Consider the following 20,102-nt stretch of genomic DNA (forward strand, 5'->3'; position numbering starts at 1 on the left):
AGTAGCAAACCTCAGAATTATAGCCACACTTAAGACAAGTTCGCTTTGCTTTCATCTCCCTCCACTAAAGTATATAGTTACAAAGTTCTCATCAAGATAGAGGATGAATAAAGCTTTGCTGCACAAAATTAGATCTAATTTTACATAGCTTATGTTACAAGACTCATGTCAAGTGAGGGTTTTTGCATTCTTCTCCATCATTTCTTCCCCCCAAAATACCTACGAGATGGCATTTGTTCCCTCTGTCTCCATATTCCCCGCCCTAGCCCTGAGAAAATAAGCATTTTTCTCAGGGTCATTCCTGTGCTAAGTGTGTTATCTCGAAGTATTTTGTAGTATGTCACAAGCTATTCTCTCCATCTTCATACTGTTCTATTGGAACCATATTTCAGAATATTTCTTTGTAATTTTTAGAATAATGTTAATTGGACTATAAAAGAAGTCATCCTGCAAAAAAATGAGATTGTCACAACCAAACAAGTCATTGTTTAGTTGTCAGATTCTGTGACCTACAAAGGGTGATACCTTTTGCTTTCGTTTCTAAACAATCCAAAACTTGTCTTTGGCAGTTAGCATATTTGGCACCATCTACAGCATGTCCCACTCAACTGTTTGAACTAAAGCAACTGGATTTCTTCAGAAAGCATTATGTAAACAACTGCATAATTTTATATTTAAAATAGCACGTATGTAGTTCCACTCAGTTCTCAATGGTTAAAAATTGAAGACATTTACAAGCTTCTGTGCTGTAAGGAGAGTTTTATTACTCGACTCTTGGCAGATGCAGCAATGGGAACAAAGGTCTTTGTGTTTATTCAGCTGCAAGGCTTTGAAGTGAGCATGGTCTCTACTTCTCAGGCTTTTCAAGAATGCTTAGTATACCAACATTAGCATGGTGAAAGTAAGCAAGACCAACTCTTCTCCATTGCTTGGCCTTGCCAACTTTATCACTGAAGACTATTACCCCATTTTTTATTTTTATTAGGCTAATTGAAAAGTTGTGATTCTTACTTTCTACATAACCTGCAGTCCAATGGAAGCCACGTACTTATGAATCTCAGCCCATCAAAATAAGGAAAACCTGATTTCTGTGAAGCAATGTGCATGAAGACACCTTCTACTGTTTTATGCTCTTACAATCAAATTACTCAATTCTAATAGGACATCAAGTTATAACACCAAGAAACTCCTCTGCCTCATCCTGCTACAATATCCTTATAACACCCCAACATAATACTACTAAAGCTCCTTCCCACACCACCTGTATCTTTGATCAAGCCACGAGCTAGTCAAGGGGCAGCGCTGATGCCGGAGGAACACAGACACCAGCCAGCCAAGTAGCACACGCAGAGCGACTGAGCAAACAGCCAAGCATCAGAGGCATCCCGGCCAGCCAGCTCCTGACTCCTCTCTGCTGGGAAAGCCAAAAGCAATGAGCTGCTTCTTGAACCACACCTCTGACTGTCTCTTGGCAGTTGCTGCTATGCCAAAAAGAAAAAGAACAGCTTCGAGGACAGCGTGCAGCCTGTGGGCCATGTGTTGTGCAGGCCTGCTCTGTTATAGTTAGAGAAGGGGAAAACAGAAAATACACACTTTGATAAGCGGGAAGCCAATACGGCTAATGTAGTATAGGAAAGCACATGCAGATTCAGGGAAGAAAAAACACATGAAACAAAACTGTATTACAGGGAAACGCAAACCAGTGAGGACCGGAGACTATTAATAGGAAACTAGTTAGTAACAACAGAAGAGGCCAATGGGGGGGCAGTGAAAGGTTGGCTAGCAGCAAAGACCTTTGAGGCTGGAGGAGTGGAAGGATGAGGGAAAGAGGTACTTCTCAGAAAGGAAGAAAAAAGAAGAATTAGAGCCATCGCCACTTCAAAAATCCTGCCGCTTCCGAACTGTACCAAAGATTTTTATGCCTTTTTTCCACTGCAAACTGATAATTACCATTAATTGCATCTTGACCACTAATCTAACCCCAATGAGATGTTCTAGATATCGTAAAATATTCCTCAACACATACAAATTAAATCTCAGAGTCAGAAATGTCGACCACTAGTCACCTACAATATTTATGATCAAAGCAGCACATCCTCTCTGCAATTCATCATGATACAATCCATTTTTACTTTCCTTCCTTTTGCTGCTTACTTAACACTGTAACACAGATTACGCACTGCACACAAAAACATGATAGCAAAATTTGGATATAGCTTTGCTTGAGGCAATTTGGCTCCATTACATATGTGTTATGATAACCCCAATATACACAATCACATACTCTTTTCAACAAACCTCAATTTTATTTGCTGCACATGACAAATACATTCTGGAGATTAATTAGGAATAGTCAAGAAGACTCATCTACTAAATCCCTGGTGATTATGTTGGAAGGTAACTAGTGAATAAAGCATGGACTGCAGAAAGATTATCTCACAGTAAAAGAAAATGAGTGTTACCGAGAAGAGACTGACTCTATTACTATCTTTGCTAGATTGAGGCCCATTAAGCAACTTGAACCAAGCTTTCTACAGGTGGTCATTAACTCCATTCCTCACCTTCCAGCTGTATGTGTTAGTTTCAAAAATTCTGGGGTCTCTAGTCTGCCAGCACTGTTGGGGGCAGGGGGTTTGTTTAATTGACATCCTTTTTCTTCCCATGACTCTATAAAATGCAGACTACTTTCTTCTTTCATAAGGGAAGCGTTCCACAAAGTTGGATGCAATACTCGTAACCTGCACAGGAAAGCACACTGCCAACTAACAGTCTTCACAAGAAGGATGTGAACAGCATGCAGAAGTAAGGCATGGAACTGTAAGACGAACGCTTAGACTATCAAATGGATGCTCATTACACAGGCACCATGCATCTTGTGTCCTGAATAAGCCCCACTTATAATTTTCCCACTGAAAAAATTATACAATGTTATGAGGAATACAACTCAATATATAACCTCAAGGCTGCATTGGCAACTTATCATCTAACTGTATCTCACTAGTGTTTTTCTAGTAGTGTGTTTATTTGCATGTTTGTGCAATTTCCCAGTTTTAAAAAAACAAACTGAAAAAGTTTCCCCATCTTGCATCACGGATGCATCTATTTGTGAACAGCACATATCCACCAGAGATGACTAAGTCACTCATAGATGGAACTGTTGTTTTCAACTGCAAAAGCAAAACCAATGAGATATTTTACAGAAAACTTCTGATGTTTCATCGATGGCAGAACATTAAATTTTCAGTACCGTTAGTTTGATTCAAGGACCTGGAGAGAAATAGGCACATGGATTTGCTTTCTCCACCCTACTTTGCCCCAACTTCGCATTATGCCAACTTGTTTTCTTTGGCCCAATTTCTGTGTATTTCACTTGTGCAATTCCAGTCCCCATTCTGTGAGTGTCCCACTAACGTCTCCTCTCGGCTTCAGCCCCTTTGCTCAGTCTTTCCTAGTGCCTTACTCGCTTATCTTCAGCTCAGTTTCTCTAAGCCCACAGCGTAAGTCTCTTTTCCCTTATATACCCCTCTGTTCCAATTAACACCGATGCAGCTCTCTTTTTCATTAAATACAGATCCACTGCCATGCTGCTTCAGTCTGAAGTGGAAGGAAAGAGGGAAACGAAGCAGATCAGCATTCCTGCTCAGAGTTCAGGCAAGGCCTAGATTAGGCCAGAGCTGTAACTGTGAGAATGTACTCAAGCTGGAACATGCCAATGCAGACTACATCTTTGGGAAATTATCTAACATCAAGGAAGTCTCCAGTGGGTCTATATAAACCAGTTTTGCAAAGGCTTAATCAAGTGACAAAAATCTGGGCAAATTTTCAGAGAGAGTGCAAAAGGTATATCCTTGACACAACTACCAATTTATCAGATTTAAAGTCTCTGTTCCAAACCATAAAGCGTTAGTATTATTTAAAGCAAAAGTCACTAAGTTTTTTCCCTCGCCTTGTTCTCCAAAGGGCTGAATGACATGGAAAACTGCATTCCAAGTGGCTAATCTTTGTCTGTATGGACTTAATTTAGAAGCTGACACACAATCAAAACAGACAGCGTTACCATCTTTACCTATGCAAACAAGACCTTAAATTACATGATTCAAAGGAAAAAAAATCAATATAAGAATGCTTTTTAAACTGTAGTTTAATGCCTGTAAGCACTTTCTCAACACTAATGAAATCTTTCTTCAGTAGTAATTTTCCTTAGCCTCCAATGGGTAAGAGGCACGTCAATTTCTTCTCTTTTCTCAAAGAGAAACACAATGCCTTGACTGTAATCACACAGGCATTAGTAAAGTACTTAAAAATCCTATAAGCGTTCATGTTAGATGCATGCCTTATTGCCTTTCTAGAGGAAACAGTTATAATGAAAGACACCGGTGTTGCTGTAGAATACAGCTTAAGGATACAAAACATAATGACTTTGCGCTAAAAGGATAAAATTATTGATCTCAGTGATACCAAAATTTGCAACTTCCAGCTTCAGTAGTACACTTTGGGGACAGATGTTAAAGTTTTTCTTTTTAAATCATGCATCACTGTCAGTAATAAACATTTTCATACTTTAGCAATTCTGTTGAAGGAGAAAATCCAGGCTTCTTGAAAACATGCAGTAAAAAAAAAAAAAAGGTAACAGACCTAATTATTTCCCACCTTTTGCTAAGTTATTTTTCAATCCATAATACAGCCACAATTGAGATCAAAGTAAGCTCATAAGAAGAGTTTCCTTGATATAAAAGAAGAGAGTCATTGTCAGGACTCAGTGCGAACTGTTTAACTTGTGCTCTCTTTCATTGACCAGAAACTGGTTTGTTAAACCTTTGAGCACAGAGAGAGATCATCTTCTTCTCAGCTTTTAGAAAGCATTAACAATTTGAGGGAAATATTGTAGTACTTCATGTTTTAATTCAGTAGATACTCATTCAGGTTTTAAATAGGACAGCCTTTTGCTGTAAATTTTGCATAATACTAGCTACACAATAAATTCCACCTCATGGGAGCTCCTATGCCAACATCTACAGAACACTATAAATACAAGAACACATTTAAGAATATTTAAATGAGAATTCAACATCACTGAACGCCACCAGAGTGAGTTTACAAATTCTGAATTTTTTGCCTAGTAATTTACAGGTTTGACAGTTTACATTTTGCTTCAGTGGCTTTTGATCTTTGAAATGTTTCAAAATCTAATTTTTATATGTTTAGTAAACGGCTATCAAAATTAGCTATGAGCCTAAAGAGAAATCTAGGAACACGGAGTTAATGTATGTGGCAAAGCCCAATGCAACAGCTCAGGTAAGTACCAATAAAACCAGACTATTTTTAAAGCAATGATACTGTTCCATTTCTATTTGCAAGAATAAAGTGAGTATATACTCTGTATATCCTACCAGATGACACATATCAGAAGGCTCCATTTTTCCTGCCTCTTCAACTGTTTTCCCTTCTTGGTGTTAAGGCCAGCCAGAACTAATAAAACATTATACAATTCACTGCTATTACCTGCATCATGGGATACTTTGTTTCAGCGGGACTTCCAAAGCCATTAACGCCAATGAAGCTGGTGCTAAAGTAGGAATCTGTGAGACTAGCATCAGCTAACCCACCGCCATCTATTCCGGGAACTAAAAGAAGAAAAGAAAAATGTTTCAGAAAAAATTTAGTTTACCATGGGTTTATTTGCTAATATTTCTCACATATATTTTTTGGCAGGGGGTGTAGAATAGGAAAAGGTTGGTAATACTGTATTTCAAACCTATCTTCTCAGCAAAACAACTAAAAACGTATTAGTGCACAGAATGAAAAAGAAACTTTATGAAAGAGATTGCTAAATGGCAGCATATGCAGCGTGAAGTTACAGCACAAATGCAGAAAGAGGCAGAAAACTGAAAAGCTTTGACAGAACCAATGAGGAGTTTGAACTTTAGAAACAAGAATAACAAGGAAAGTAATCATATCAGAAAGAAAACAAAGCAACTAAAAAAACCTAGAAAGCAAGCTTATTTTAAGAAAACCTATATGCTCGCATACCCATCTTGGAAATATATCTGTTGAGTACAGTTTTTAACTGGATGTACTGGGTCTTTTAAAGGGTAACACACAGAAAATGTACATTTAAAAATACCTCAAGTTCTTTCACGCAGAGCACAAACATTTTAAAAGCTTCATTCAGAGCATAAGACTATTTTCATTACCTCATACTTCATGAAGTGGCAACAATTTTGTGAAATGTGGCTGAAAAAATCTTTTAGACTGCAAGCATGAAGGATCTAAGAAATTGATCCTCTCTCTAGAAACAAGGGCCTTGACATACAAGTACAGTACTTTAACCACAAATAAATGAATTCAATACTATGAAACTGCAGAGCACAACAAGAAGCAGTCATAACAAACACAAAACACTCAAGCAGGTATTACTTCGATAACAAAAAAAGCGTTTACAATGGTACACAAGCTGCAGCTCAAATTAAGCTTCTGCAAAAACACCCACACCAAATTATAAAGACAGTAATCAGTATGGCCAGGCCACTGCAAGCCAACAGGCATGAGTAATTGGTAGCTCCAAGGTAAGAAGGCACACATCCAACTCAGAAGAACATCCTGTACCAAACTATCCGACTTGAACTTTGGGAGGACTCGCAGCCAGGCGGTGACACCCGGAAACAACTTCCTGATCCTAATCCTCAAAGGAAATAAAATGCAACTCTGTGGCAGAGCTAAAGGAATGCAGATTATAACCCCTCAAACTTCACCAGAATGGGAATTTTCCCTCCAGAAGAGGCTACATAACCCGGTGAGCCATTTCCATGCTGTTGGCACAGGAAACAGCAAAAGAAGCACAGCCAGATGAAATCATAGGAAGGGCTGGAAGAGGGGAATGACTAACAGCACCCATACTAGACAGATGGAAACACTGCCCAGCTGCGCTCCCTGAGACTGGAGCGGTACGAACCAGCCAACTAGGGGTAACACCAACAGCACCTCAAACAAAGAGCTGGATGTGAGAGAGATCAAGTAAACTGAAATCCGCAGTGGCAATACATACCGGCTTGGCAAGTGGAAAAGATTCTTAAAGTATTGCTGCCAAATCTGCAACATTATTTGTATACTCTGCAGGTTTGAGGAAGACACCTAAGGAACTTTAAAGATGCTAATTACTAATGAATTGCAACTTTGTTTTTCTAAGTTTTAAAAATTAGTTAAGAGAACAGGAAAATAAAACTCCCTCCACTATCCATGCCCTAGATCCTCCTTCATAATTTCAAAGAGCAGCTACATAGAACCTTCAGAAATCCTCTTGTCACAGCCCTAAAAAAGTCAAAGCTTTTTCAATTTGCCTTTTAAGCATCTGTCCCTCTTTTGCCTTCATTTGGGAAATTTATATTCAAAAGCCTAGCAAAAGTATTTTATGGTTGAACTACTGTATCAGGGAAAACACTAAAGTCTGCAGTAACACCAACTACTGTCTCATCCTACCTGCTACAGTCAGTCCCTAACTCACACTGGGAAGGTTAGCATTTTAACACAATCGTTTTCAATGAAAAACACTAGGACTCATTCATACAGGAAAACAAAACAATATCAAATCCATGTTTAATTATGAGTAGTTTCAGTCTAGTTTGCCCATAAATTATTCAGGGTTCACATTGTGGTTCGTTCTTTATTTTAAAAAGGCATTTCCAATATAGCTTTCTCTGCCTGCATTTCAGCCATTATAAAAAACTGCTGCAGTTTTCGTGCTACATCTTGACTGTAAAAGACCAAGAAAAACTGTTTAATTTCCAGGCACAACCATCATTTCAAGGTACACTATATAATTTCAGCAGTATATCTGCTATTTCATCTTATGCTTCTGTCAGAAACTCCAGATTCTATCCAATTTTTAACAAACTAGCAAGCGACTCCCTCAGATTACACCATCAGCTTTACAAATCCTTCAGCCTCTGTTGAAGAATTAAGAAACAGCCAATTCTTTCTGCTTCTCTCGCTGTTCCTCGCTATGCTAGAGTCAACGTGAGAACCCACATACTTTCTTGATTTCTCTGTTGGACACATACAGTTAATGCACAATATCCTAAAAATTAGAAAGAGGCAAGTGAAAGCTTGCAAGTTTTGCCACATTCAGCAGCCAGGCCTATCAAGAGCCCCCCGCGTATGAAGAAACCCCAGAGCTGACCTCCCATAACTCCAGCCAGCTGGTACGGCCGCGGTCACCCACTGTCAAAGCAAGCACTGGAGCCGGTGCAGGTAGCCTTGCTAAGGCACAAATACAGCACGAGATGCTCTGCTCCCAGTCCTGCTGAAGCATCCTCAGCACCAGGCAGCTGTAGCTGCAAGCAGGAGCAGGCTTCGGGCAGCAACGCGAGCTGAGCAAGGCTAAAGACACTGCTGGGAATTACAAAGTTGATCTTTGATGCTGCTGCCTTTCTACTGCTGGTATTTGCTACGCAAGCCTATCCAAACCACTTAAAGCTGCTCAAAGCTACAATTTAGGCTTTCTATTGGCACACTGATATCTAACTGGGCACTCCAGATAGCAAAAGCTACTCCAGAATGTTTTCTTTCATCTAGCTGTATGAAGACCATCTCTCTACTGAAGTGCAATGGTTTGGCCATACCGATCAGCCTCCTTGTGCCGTTACTACAAATTGCCATACTGCAGTGCTGATCCACCTTCATACCGCTCAATTCTACTGGTACCATAGCAATTTCAAGATGGCTTTCAACTATGAGGCTTTCTGTTGTCCTCTTCCAAACAGTCTAGAAACACACCTCTAGCTGAGGGACCAAGACCACAAGAAAACATATTCCGCAGAAACAATCGAAAGAAAACCATCATAAGAAAGCTCAGTGGAGCAGAGGGCAGTTTTCTTGGCAGTAGCTCATATTTAGAACAGAATTCTCTAGAAGTGGTAAGTATAACTATTGCCTTCAAAAGAAAACTCAGCACTAGCTTCCTTAAACCAACTTCCCTATAGTAATAAGCAAGGAAATTAAGACTAACAAAAAAGATGCAGCTTACATAGGTACGAAGAAAAAAAAAAAAAGTAATTCCTGCCTTGCCTTTAGAACCAAAAGAGTGTTCACTACATACTCCATTTCTGCTCAAAGAAGGGACATTCAGCTGTTACAGCGATGAAAGCTCAGCAAATACCTAAACAGCCGAGGCAGTTTTACTGTATTTGGCACCTGTCCTTCTCCATGAGAAGTAGAAGGCTTTTATCTTCCTCTGCCAAACATTTGACAAATCATAAATTCTCACTTGCTTCTGGAAGACCACGGTAGTTCAGAGCATGAAAAGAAAGTGATTTATCATAAGCAATCCATAGGAGAAGATCTTCAGAAGTGGGCACACTTCACCAAACAAGCAGTGTGGTATTAAATAAACAAAAAGTCATCTAAACTGGAAAGAGAAGCTCTTAGTCCTTATGAAGTTTTTATCCTCATGTGTTTACTAACTCACATCAGACCCTGCATTTGATTTGTCTATCCAGATCTTTATAACAATTGTGAGCACACATTTTCAAATACTCTGCCCACAGAGCTCTTAGAATGACAAATAAAAAACTTCTTCTGAGGCTTGTGTCTTTTCTCTTTTAAAGCATTAATTATAACTTTAGGTAAGTAAGTTTAGACAATTTTAAGAAAAGTCTTGAACTGGCTATTTTTGTCAAAGGAACATGCCTTTCTGTTGTGTAACAGCACTATCCATGCATTGAAGATGTACATATTTTCAACAGGCTCTTCCTTGGAGAGAAGCAACAACTTCCTTATAAAAGTAGAACGGTTGACTAGGCAGGTCTGAGAAGAAAAGATGGACGTGCAAGGGAACAACTAGGAATCCAGTGGGGAGAAAAAGGCTAACACGTTATGTAAGCACACACGTAAAAAAAAGAAGAAATTTCTAAATTCCATCAATATTAAAGCCAGAAGTTACATCCTGGCAATCCTGGAAAGAAATGAAATAAAACATCTTGAGAAATTCAGAAGATGTTTCCTACTTTTTATATGCGCATTATCTAATAATTTCTTGCTCGGTGAGTAACACTGCAGCTTAATGTGACAACTGCAATTAAAAATAAATATCTTCTTATATAATTCTTCTCCCACAGAATTTTAGCAGAAAGTAGGCTTCCCGTCAGATGCAGGCACCAAAGAGGAAAAAGAAAACAGATAAGTTATTTTTGCCTTACTTGTTACAAAGGCATTTTTCAGGAACAAAGGATCTCATCACAGCTTAAGTGCTTGAGTACTACTGTGATAAACTCAACACACATGCTGCAACAGAACTGGTGGGGTTTGGTTGGTTTTCTTGTCTAACACTAGCACTATCTGAATACTAATACTAACACTATCTGAAAAGATGGTGTTTCTGCTATTTTCATTCTAACATTTTACTAACCAGTAAACAAACACTGTAATATCCCATAGTGCTTCTTTTATGAACTTAGTATCAGCACTGATCATCTCAGAAACTGTTCTTAATATTAAAAAAGCATTCTTTACAGTAATGTGACATATTGCCCAAAAAATGAATAGGCTAAATAAAGTAAGATCACAACAGATTTTTGTTGACATATTTTTCAAAACAACAATTTAAAGATTTCTGGTGAGGTAATAAAACATGGATTGAAATCATTCATTCTGCTATTATCACTGCTTAAAAATCGTACTACAAGTATTTTTATTCTGGGAAAAACTGTTTATAGAGAGGGTAATCTTGATTTAAACTCCCAGCACTGCAACAGCGCAGGCACTCGTCACCTCAACACAGCCTGGTAAACCGGATCATAGGTCCAATGCATACATGTGCATACAAAGGACAAGGTGTTATCTCAGCTAAATATAAAGCAGTAAAAACTACAGTGCCATATCTCCAGTGGAATTTTACATGGAGATAGCTAACCTAATATTGAGACAAGAACAATAAAACTTTTATACAAAGCCTATCTGTGGCAAGTCATTTAAGACTTGTGTCCTTTCAGTCTCCTAGAAGCACTGAGGTATCAGAGGAGCTTATGCTTGTCCTACTTTGTTTTGTACTGACATGTTTGTATCGGAAAAGAATCACACGCTTGTGGTGCTAGCCTCACTTGTACGCCTCTGTTAACAGTTCATAAGCACTACACATACTAGTATGTGCATCTCAGTGTTACTTTCTCTACAGTCCACTACTGCTGCAACTTGTTAGGGAAAGTGGATTCTCCGGTGGTTTTATGCCTCTCTCATTTAATGCAGTGTTTTTGAAACGCAGGCTAGGAATCACTGAAATAGAGACAACAGACAAAGAAAGTGAACTACACCCCCGGGCAGGAGAGGCAAAAGTAAAAGCACACGCCTGGCTTAGGATGCCGTGACGGAGAGTGCAGTTGGAGGGCAGACAGCACAAACGAACCAAGTTGGCTGAAAGGCAGACAGGAAGCAAAACAGTTTGGGAAACGCTGCCTTATTTACAAACACTCCCACTAGGCGATGAGATATTCATGGGCAAGCAAAGGAAAACAGCAATCTTTACCATAATATTAAATGGCTGGGCTGCCTTTTTTTTTTTTTTTTTTAATTTCTCACATATCATAAAAGCATCTGATAAAGACTGGGGAAAAGGATAGGTGCCATCCTTTTGCTCTGTAAAAATCTCAGTACAGAGTCTAGAGCAGCATGGACCAAGTCCAAAAGCACAGTGATAATACAAATTAAAATTGATACTTTTTCAAAAGAGTCATCAGAACTACTCTGTTATCAGAAACAGCAATTCAAAGTAATGCAATTACTTAATATCATAGCTTTCAGAGCTAACCCTCTCCAAAAGCTTTCACAATTCCTAATATATTGCATCAAATTATTCAATAAACTGCATCAAATTTTTCAAAGCATACATGTTTAAGCTTTTGTTTTTAATAGCCTCCCTATACCTAAAACTCAACTTTTTTATATATAAATAGTTGTATGAAATGTGTGCAGATAACCTGAACAGAGTGTTTTTCACAGTAGTGGGGGAGAACGCATAAAAGAAAGGAAACGTCTTCCTGCCAGTTGCATCAGCATTAGACCAACTGAAGTTGAGGGAGTCTACCCACAGACTACAGAAATTACACATCGCATAACCAACCTGGCAGCAACTTGTACAATGCACGTCTCTACTCTCACTTGCATATACCTGTACTTTGTTCCTAAATCCCTATTCTCAAATTAAAATAAAAAGGTCAGGAGTAAAAAAGGCTGTTAGAAAGCAAATTAAAAAATACAAATAAGTTCTAAGCACAAAACACCTCTGAAGATCAAACAAAACAATCACATAATCGGAACTTTTTTAACTCCTGAAAGACTTATGGAATGAACACAAAGGTGCACACATACATACACACACACACATAGAGTGATCTATTCCAACTCATCTCCAACACACAGGGATTCACCACACCATTTTTCTGGCGGTGTAATGCATGACATGTTTACTAGAAAGCAACAGATCAGGAAAACATCAGCCACATCAGCTTACTATCTAAATCCCTCCACTGACCCCCTTTTCATCAGCTGCCTCACGACCAAGATTATTTTTTCTGCTTTTGAGGTTCCACAGAAGTGCTTCTGCCTGTGTTTATCACCCCACCCTCACTTACCATTTGTCCACTTTTCCCGCAGCAGTCTAAATTTGCTTCTAGGTGGTTCCTTACACATGGAACTCTTTCTGAGCTGGTCCCCAAGGTCACTATTTTCTGGGCACTCAAATCCTTCCTGAAGGCCCACTCCTACAGTGATACCTACAAAAAATCAGTTATCTAACACCTGCTAGATAGAAACTAAATGGGGATGCTCTGTATCTTAAAAAACATTATCAAAACTTCAAATTATTAAGATATAGCATAAGATATCACATAACGTAACTATCCCCCCCACACACTCCTTTTCATCTCTGCCTTTGAAGCAGAAAAACAATTGCAACAGTAATGGTGCTTTTTTTACATTCTTCAATACCCAACACAGGGTGGGTACTACCAGAAACAAATAATCACCAGTACTTGTCAGGTATCTGTAATTCCTGTGGAATATTTGGACTTTGAATGATTTCCCATACAGTAAGGAAAACCCACAAAGTATATAAACAGATATAATCAGTTTCAAAGCCAATTAATAGTGTATTTTTTTTAAAGTTTCATATGCTAAAACTGCCCCTCAAAATCCCATATATAACTTTGCAGATTGAGAAATTTTTCCTTCCCTCCTTTCTTCTTCCTTAGCTCCCCCCAATAATTTTCCTCCCTAATTCATTTCCACATGAAACACATAAAAGTGAAAAGAAAATCCATGTCTATAATTTCCCGATTTCTGGAGCTGACATAGGAGACAAAAAGTGATTAAGTGAAATCAGTAATTTTCATTTTCTCCCACGCATCTCTAACTGGCTACTGCTTTCAGTCTTCAATTCTCAATTGTCTCTAACCATCTCCAAACATCCCAAATGTCTCTTCAATTCTTGGAATTGCCTCCTCATTTCTTAAAAATATTCAGAGCAAAACAAGATGAAAATTGTATCATCTATCAATTCCTGGAAAAGGCATCAGGGAAATTAAACAGGGAAACATCTCTCTAAAAAGAAAAAACAGAGGTATACAACAACTAATACATCATCACTTGCAAGAAGTACAAACAGGTTTGGAAAAAGCATTCTCAACCATACACCTTTACTATAATACCTATTTTCTGTATACAAGTGAAGAAGGAACAAACCCAGGGAAAAGTGACCAGTATGTGACTTACCAGAACCATACTTATATTTAAAAGTTGGAGATGTCTGTATCTAAATACTTCAAGCTGTAAATACTGAAATGCTACCAACAATAAGAAAAATCCATATTTAGAATAATCCTGATCATTGTTTCATTGCATTAAGAAGTGTAATCCAACAGATTACCTTCAGTATCTGTTTTGCTGAATAGCTTATCTTTTTTTTCTGCATCCACTGCTTCATTTTGTTTACAAAGGAATGGACTGGTAAAGACTTAAACACCTTTTAAAAAGCAGAAAATATACGAGTGTATAGGTCTTTCCACTCTAAGCCTAGCGTATTTATGGATTTCACAAAACCTAAGCTGTAATGCTCACTAAGCTAACCGCCCAAGTGACTGCACACAGAGTTGCTACGGCGGTAGCCACTATCCACTACTGCTACTACTGGCCACGTAAACAGACAGGTGGCGGGCTGCGAAAACGGCCACGATGCTTTTAATCAGTTAACCCAACGCAACCCAAGCCTTGACGCCCCTTTCCACCTCCTCACGGACTGGCAAGAAAGTCTACTCAGAGACAGGCTTTCTCAGCAGCCGTGGAGAAACGCAGAGGGAGGCTGCTCAGGGAAGTATTGTGGGCACCTCGTGGAAACACAGGCCTATGTTTCGACTACGGATTTCCTAGGAGGACTTTGAGAAAGGCTTTCTGGTAGAGAACCAGATGAAAACATCTCACGAGGAGAGGGTGAGCTAACCTCTGGCATGGGGATCTCGGGCAGCAGCAGCAGCACTGCTGCGGTGGCCAGCTCCTCCGCCGGCAGCTGGGCGGACAGCAGCACCCACTCACCGCTGCGGGGTCCGCAGAGCACCTGGAGCTCCTTCGCTCAGCACCTCTGTGTTTCGGTCACGTTTATAGGAATCGAAGAGAAGAGGAAAGAACGAGCGCTGTGTATCATGTGCTTTACGGCAAAAAGCGGGGTGGAAGTTAGCAAATGTTTAGAGCCGTACCTCAGCTCATATCTATTAATACGTAACAGGAGGTCTACACACAGAAGAGTATTACACCTGTTAAACTACTCAAAAGCTAACAAATGCAACTTTAACTTGTCCAACTTGCGTACAGACAAGATACACTTTAATACCACAACATTTTTCTCTAGACCCTCCCTCACGCAGAGTCAAGAAGGTTCAGTGCCCTAGGAACTAGCCAGCGGCACGCAGCAAAGCAGGCTGACGGTTTGCTGCTTCCAGAAGTTGAAAAGTGCCAGAGAGAACAGAGAGCAGATACAAGAGGAGAAGTTTTTCATGCTATTATGACCCCTACCCATCTTTCCCTGGGCTGTTCCTTAAAACCCTACTAATCAATCCTATCCTTGCCCCTAAATGCCAAGCAACAGTCATGTCCCCACCTCTTCTCAGATTCGGTACTGCTGCCACCGCGGCTCACTGGGCCGACATGCGGGACATACATCTATTAGAAAAGCACCATGTGCAGATTTTGGCAGCTAACAAATCCAGAGGAAAGCTTTTTTTCTGGTTTTTTCTTCCCTTTTTTTTTTTTTGTCACAGGGGTCCTATGTGAAAAGGATTTTTTATTTTTTTTTAATCAAACTTTAGACAGGTAATACCAACTACATTTCCTAATTTGTAGACAGTCAGCAGGCCACCTTACATACGGAAGGTGAACCATACCAAAGACCGAGCACTCACAGCTCAGGGGGAAAGAAGTAGAAATGGTGCTTTGAACACATGTGCTCCAAATGTCAAGTAGTTGTGGGGTGGGGGCCAGCAGTGCTATCTTCTGAGAGCGAGCAAAGCTCATCGGCATGGTCAGTCTCGTTCCCCAAGAACAGAAAAAGCCACACAGTCAGGCCAAACCCACATTTAGCCCACTACCTCATCACTGAGGCTGGACAGCAGCAGGTTATGTGGACAAAAGCATAAGCGCGAGGCAAGGATAAAGCAGGATTTCCCAGCAGGCTCTCAGCCATATGTAGGGGAAGAAGAATCTGCTTCAGAGATGATTTTTTTCACATTTAATAAGCTCAAGCAGAGTTTGCTTCCAAGAATATCTGATCAGTTTTGGAATCCCCGTCAGATGTTAGTATCCAAAACATCTATGACACACATGGCTTAACCACACATGGTGTGAGAAACTTCTGGTTAGCTCTGCGGAGGTCACCTGCTCATTCCACTTCATACCCTCATACTGAAATACTTCTGCACTGGAGTATTTCTTGTATTTTCACTGTTCATCTTCTCATCACTCCGTGTTCCTATCACCTATGTTGTGAAAATAAGTTCAGCATTTGGGGAGCCTTTGTGATTACCACAGAAAAACCTATAAGTAAATTAATAATCCTGTACTCAAAGCAGGATTAGAGTAACACGCATGTTAGAATGAGGCACTGACCCACTTTTAACAATAAATAGGACTACACAGTTAATTAGTCAATGAGCATTATCTGCTCTGTGCACTGAATGAGGGCTGGGGTCCAGTGAGGAAGGAAGAAGGGAGGGTGGCAACCCCAGCCACATAACTAAAGACCACCAAATACTTTTGAATTAGGTAAGACAGCCGATGAGGCTGTACAGGCAGGTGATTTTTGGCAATTTCCAATTTCATGTTCTTAACCTCAGAACTTTATTATTTAACACAACTTTGTGTATTACTTCCTACATCCATAGAAATAAAACTTTCATTCCTTCCATTTGGAAATCATACTGTTAACACCATGGGTCATCAGCAAGGTAAGGATATTAGATATAAGCTTGTCAGTACCTATACAGACCAACTCCAGATTTTGAACAACTATTCTCCTTATTCATTTCACAGATGCATCCCGAAGAAAAGCAGCTTAGAAGAGAAACTGGGCCCGCTCCCTGGCTCTTCAACTTTAATTTTTTTCTCCTTCCTTTCCTTACTCTTTTTTTTCCTAGTTAGTCTCCTTAAGATCATCTTCTATCAGTCCAAGCTTTTGCCTCCTGTAACTTCAAGTGAGGTGGCTTTCCCAGCAGGCAATGACCGGTAATACCGGAGTGGGTTTGTTCATTCTTGGTGCCCTCACTCCTCACAATGGGTGCAACTGCAGAGAGCTCTACGTAGTTTTAAACCTCTGACACATTCAGTAGAAGCAACTTCTCCAAATCATTTAACTGTTCAGCAGTATCAACCACTGAGTACGCACAAATTCTGAGGGTTTCTTCTTAGATTTAGGGCTTGGGCAAATTTTGGAACTCTTTCTTACAAGAGCAGCCTTCACATAGGAGCTTTTACTGCCAAGCCAAATTATGCACCCTCTCCCCAAGCCTGAATCGCCTAGTTCAATAGATTTTAGTGATTTCATTTTGCATAGGAGAAAAAGCGTATTTCGTGCCTGGCTCTGTCCAAAAGAAAAATGAAAAAAAGATTGACTTATTGCTGCTTAATCTCTCCAAGACATTTCTACCCATTAAAAAAAAAAAAAGAGGCAGGCAAGAAAGACCCCAGCTTGACAACTGAAGTTTGAAAAACTGATCAAAATCTGCAAATAGTGTCTTTTAATAGAAAGCATTAAGCAATTTTATATTATAGGCTTCTCCTGGAATGGTAGACATGAAAGTACTGTGTTAATGTAAGACACTGACAAGCTACCAACTACAGAGATAAAATTGCTCAGTGGCACACCTGGCAAAATAGCAGTTGCAGGTTCCTGAAGCGCATATCGAGCACTAAAAAGCTATATACAGGATGTTCAGCATGGTTGCCTCTCAACTTCAGAAAAAAATATGGTCGTGACCATTTAGTAGTCATTTAATGTAAACAAATGCCAGATTTATAACAGAAATCAATAACGCAACCAAGCTTAATATACCGATTTAAAGGGGCAAGACTTTTCTGAAAGAGCATCTTTTCCTAGCTGCCAAGTGCTGCTTCACCTACAGACGGAACGGTTATTAAAAATCGGTTTGCTGCAAACACCACCTAACTATGGGACCGCACATTAGGAAGACGCACAACCAACCAGTAACAGCAAAGCCGCTCTGCAGGGCATGCGGGCAACCTGAACCCTCACCATTTGAGAAGGGGCTGCGTATGAAGGCTGAAGAAGCCTTGGGGGGGGAAAAAAAAAGAGTTCAGAAGCAATTTCTGCTCACGGTGGCAGACAACGTAGATATATATAGTTAGTTATAAAATTAGGGTTGGGGTGGTTTTTTTAATGTAATCTTTCAGCTGGAAAACTTTAAGCTTCCAAGAGCTGAAAGTCAGCATCCAAGCTGAAACTGAGCCCATCCAAGGGTACTTCTACTCCGGAGAGCGCTGCCTCCCCGCTACCGCCCTCCTCCCGGCCCCACCGCGGCCGGGGAGGGGGGTCGGGTGATCCCGCACCGAGCCTAGCGCTGGAGTCACCCACGGGTGCCCCCCCACAACGCCAGCCTTGTCGGGGTGTGTGTGTGGGGGGGGGGGGGGGGAAATGCCCTTCCCACACACACACACCCCTCTACCCGGCTCCTCCATCCCATCGGTACCGACCGGGGCCCCCCTCTACGTGCCCCGGGGCGGCGGGCACAGCCCCGTCCCTCCCACCCGGCCACCCCCACGGCTCCCAAAACCGGGTGGAAGCCGGGGAAAGGGGAGGCCGGGGGACCCCCCCTCCGCCACCACCACCACCACCACCACCATGGCTCTCGTTATTTGTTTCCGGTAGCACCACAGCGTGTCGGGGAGCAGCAACAACGCGCCGCCCGCCACCCCACCCCACCCCACCCGCGGGGGCCGCCCCGCCGCACTCACTCGCCAGCCGCGGGCCATCCAGCCCCCCGCCGCCGCCGCCGCCGCCGCCACCGCCGCCTCCTCCTCCTCCTCCGCCGCCGCCGCCTCCCGCTCCCAGCTCGGCTTTCTTAGGCCCCACCACCGCCGCCGCCGCCGCCGGGCCCGGGTTGGCCCCGTGAGGCGGGTAGCCAGGCCCGGCGGCGGCGGCGGCGGCGGCGGTGACCGGGGGGATGCCGAGAGGGAGCCCGCCGAGGGGAGCGGCGGGCCCCGGGCCGGTGGGGGGAGCGGCGCCGGGCTCCTCATGCAGGAACTGGCACTCCTCGCCGTAGAAGCAGGTCTTGTCCTTGGCGTAGTAACGGCAGAACTTCAGCTTCACGGCACCACCGCCGGCTCCCGCCCCACCGCTCGCCGGCCCCGCCACACCAACCGGCGGCGGCGGCGGTGGCGGCGGCCCCACCACCGGTGAAGGCGACGAGCAGGGCAGGCCGCTGCTGTTCATGGCAACCGCCCCGCCGCCGCCGCCGGGGTCGGCACCATGGGGAAGGAGGGCGGGAAGGGGGCGCGGGAACCGCCGTCACCCCGGGGCTCCGGCTCCGGAAGAAGAGGAGGAGGAGGAGGAGGAGGAGGAAGGAGATTGGGGGGGGGGGGGGGGGGGGGGGGGAACTACCGCGCCTCTTAAAGGGGCCGCGCGGCCCGCGGCGGGGGCGGCGGCGCCTCCTCAGTGGTCCCGGCGCTCGGGGTTGTTTATGCCATTTTCCTCTTCCTGAGCTGCCGCACCACCGCGCCTGCGCCGGCGCGGGGCACGCTGGGTAGCGCCGCCGGCCGCCTGAGGGGGGGGGGGGGAAAACCCGCCCGTCCGCCCCTTCGGTTGTTCGTTTGTTCGGCGCGATCGGGGCCGGTGGTGAGGGAAGGCGGGGGCCGCGCGGGTTTGGAGCGGGTGGGGGTTAACCGTCGCTTCGACAAACGGCGGTCTGAAGGCGGTACCGCCCCGCTCCCGAGGGGCTAAACGGTGGGGGCGGGTGACCGGCAACCCCCCCCACCCCCGGTTTTCCGCTTGGGCTCCGGTGCGGTCTGTCAGGCTGGGTCTCTTGCCTTTGCCCCCTCAGGGAGGGGGGAGGTCAAAGGACCGGCGGTTCTACCGGCGCCTCAACCGATTCCACCCCCCAAAATAAGTCACGTACCACTTTCCTGCTGAAAAAAAAAAAACAAACCACGGCAGCCCCTTCGCTTTTCCCTGCCCGCCGTGTGAGAACGGAGCCTGAGGGATTCTGCCTCTCCGCGAGTGGAATCGGCATCCTTGCCGGTTTTAAGGGGACGCTTGAAGTGTTTTCCCCCTGAGCGTGGAGAACTCTGTTGCGTGAATTTTAAGTGGCTCGCCGGCAAAGCTGCTCGAGATTTTTATTTTATTTTTTTCTTCTGTTTTTCCTCAATCAAATTCTTGGCGTAGCTGCTTGTGCAGTCACTGAAATAACATATATGTAGTGGAAAAAACGTGATATGTTGAAGTGCACTTGACATTATTTTGGTAAAGAAAACATTTACTGTAGAATTCAGATTACTTTTTGTCTGTCGTAGTCTTCTCTCTAAAAAAAAAACACGAAAAGAAAACCGGGGCCTGTCTC

General features: G+C 42.6%; 1 protein-coding gene across 6 annotated transcripts in view; it reads right to left on the bottom strand.

The window, feature by feature from the left end:
• Nucleotides 1-19,290, bottom strand: part of PAN3 (poly(A) specific ribonuclease subunit PAN3) — an 82,888-nt gene extending 63,598 nt beyond the window's left edge. For 2 of the 6 annotated variants that reach the window (XM_049822882.1, XM_049822879.1), the window contains exons 1-3: nucleotides 18,502-19,287; nucleotides 12,621-12,761; nucleotides 5,503-5,624 (exon numbers count right to left, since the gene is read on the bottom strand). In XM_049822882.1, coding sequence (XP_049678839.1) covers nucleotides 5,503-5,624; nucleotides 12,621-12,761; nucleotides 18,502-18,979 — 741 coding nt within the window. In that variant the 5' untranslated portion in view covers nucleotides 18,980-19,287. Of the gene's footprint in view, nucleotides 1-5,502; nucleotides 5,625-12,620; nucleotides 12,762-18,501 lie in introns of all 6 variants that reach the window. The other 4 variants (XM_049822880.1, XM_049822878.1, XM_049822883.1 and 1 more) reach the window with 4 other exon arrangements.
• Nucleotides 19,291-20,102: the final 812 nt, after the last annotated feature.

This window comes from Accipiter gentilis, chromosome 19 (genome assembly GCF_929443795.1).
Source record: "Accipiter gentilis chromosome 19, bAccGen1.1, whole genome shotgun sequence".
NCBI lineage: Eukaryota > Metazoa > Chordata > Aves > Accipitriformes > Accipitridae > Astur > Astur gentilis.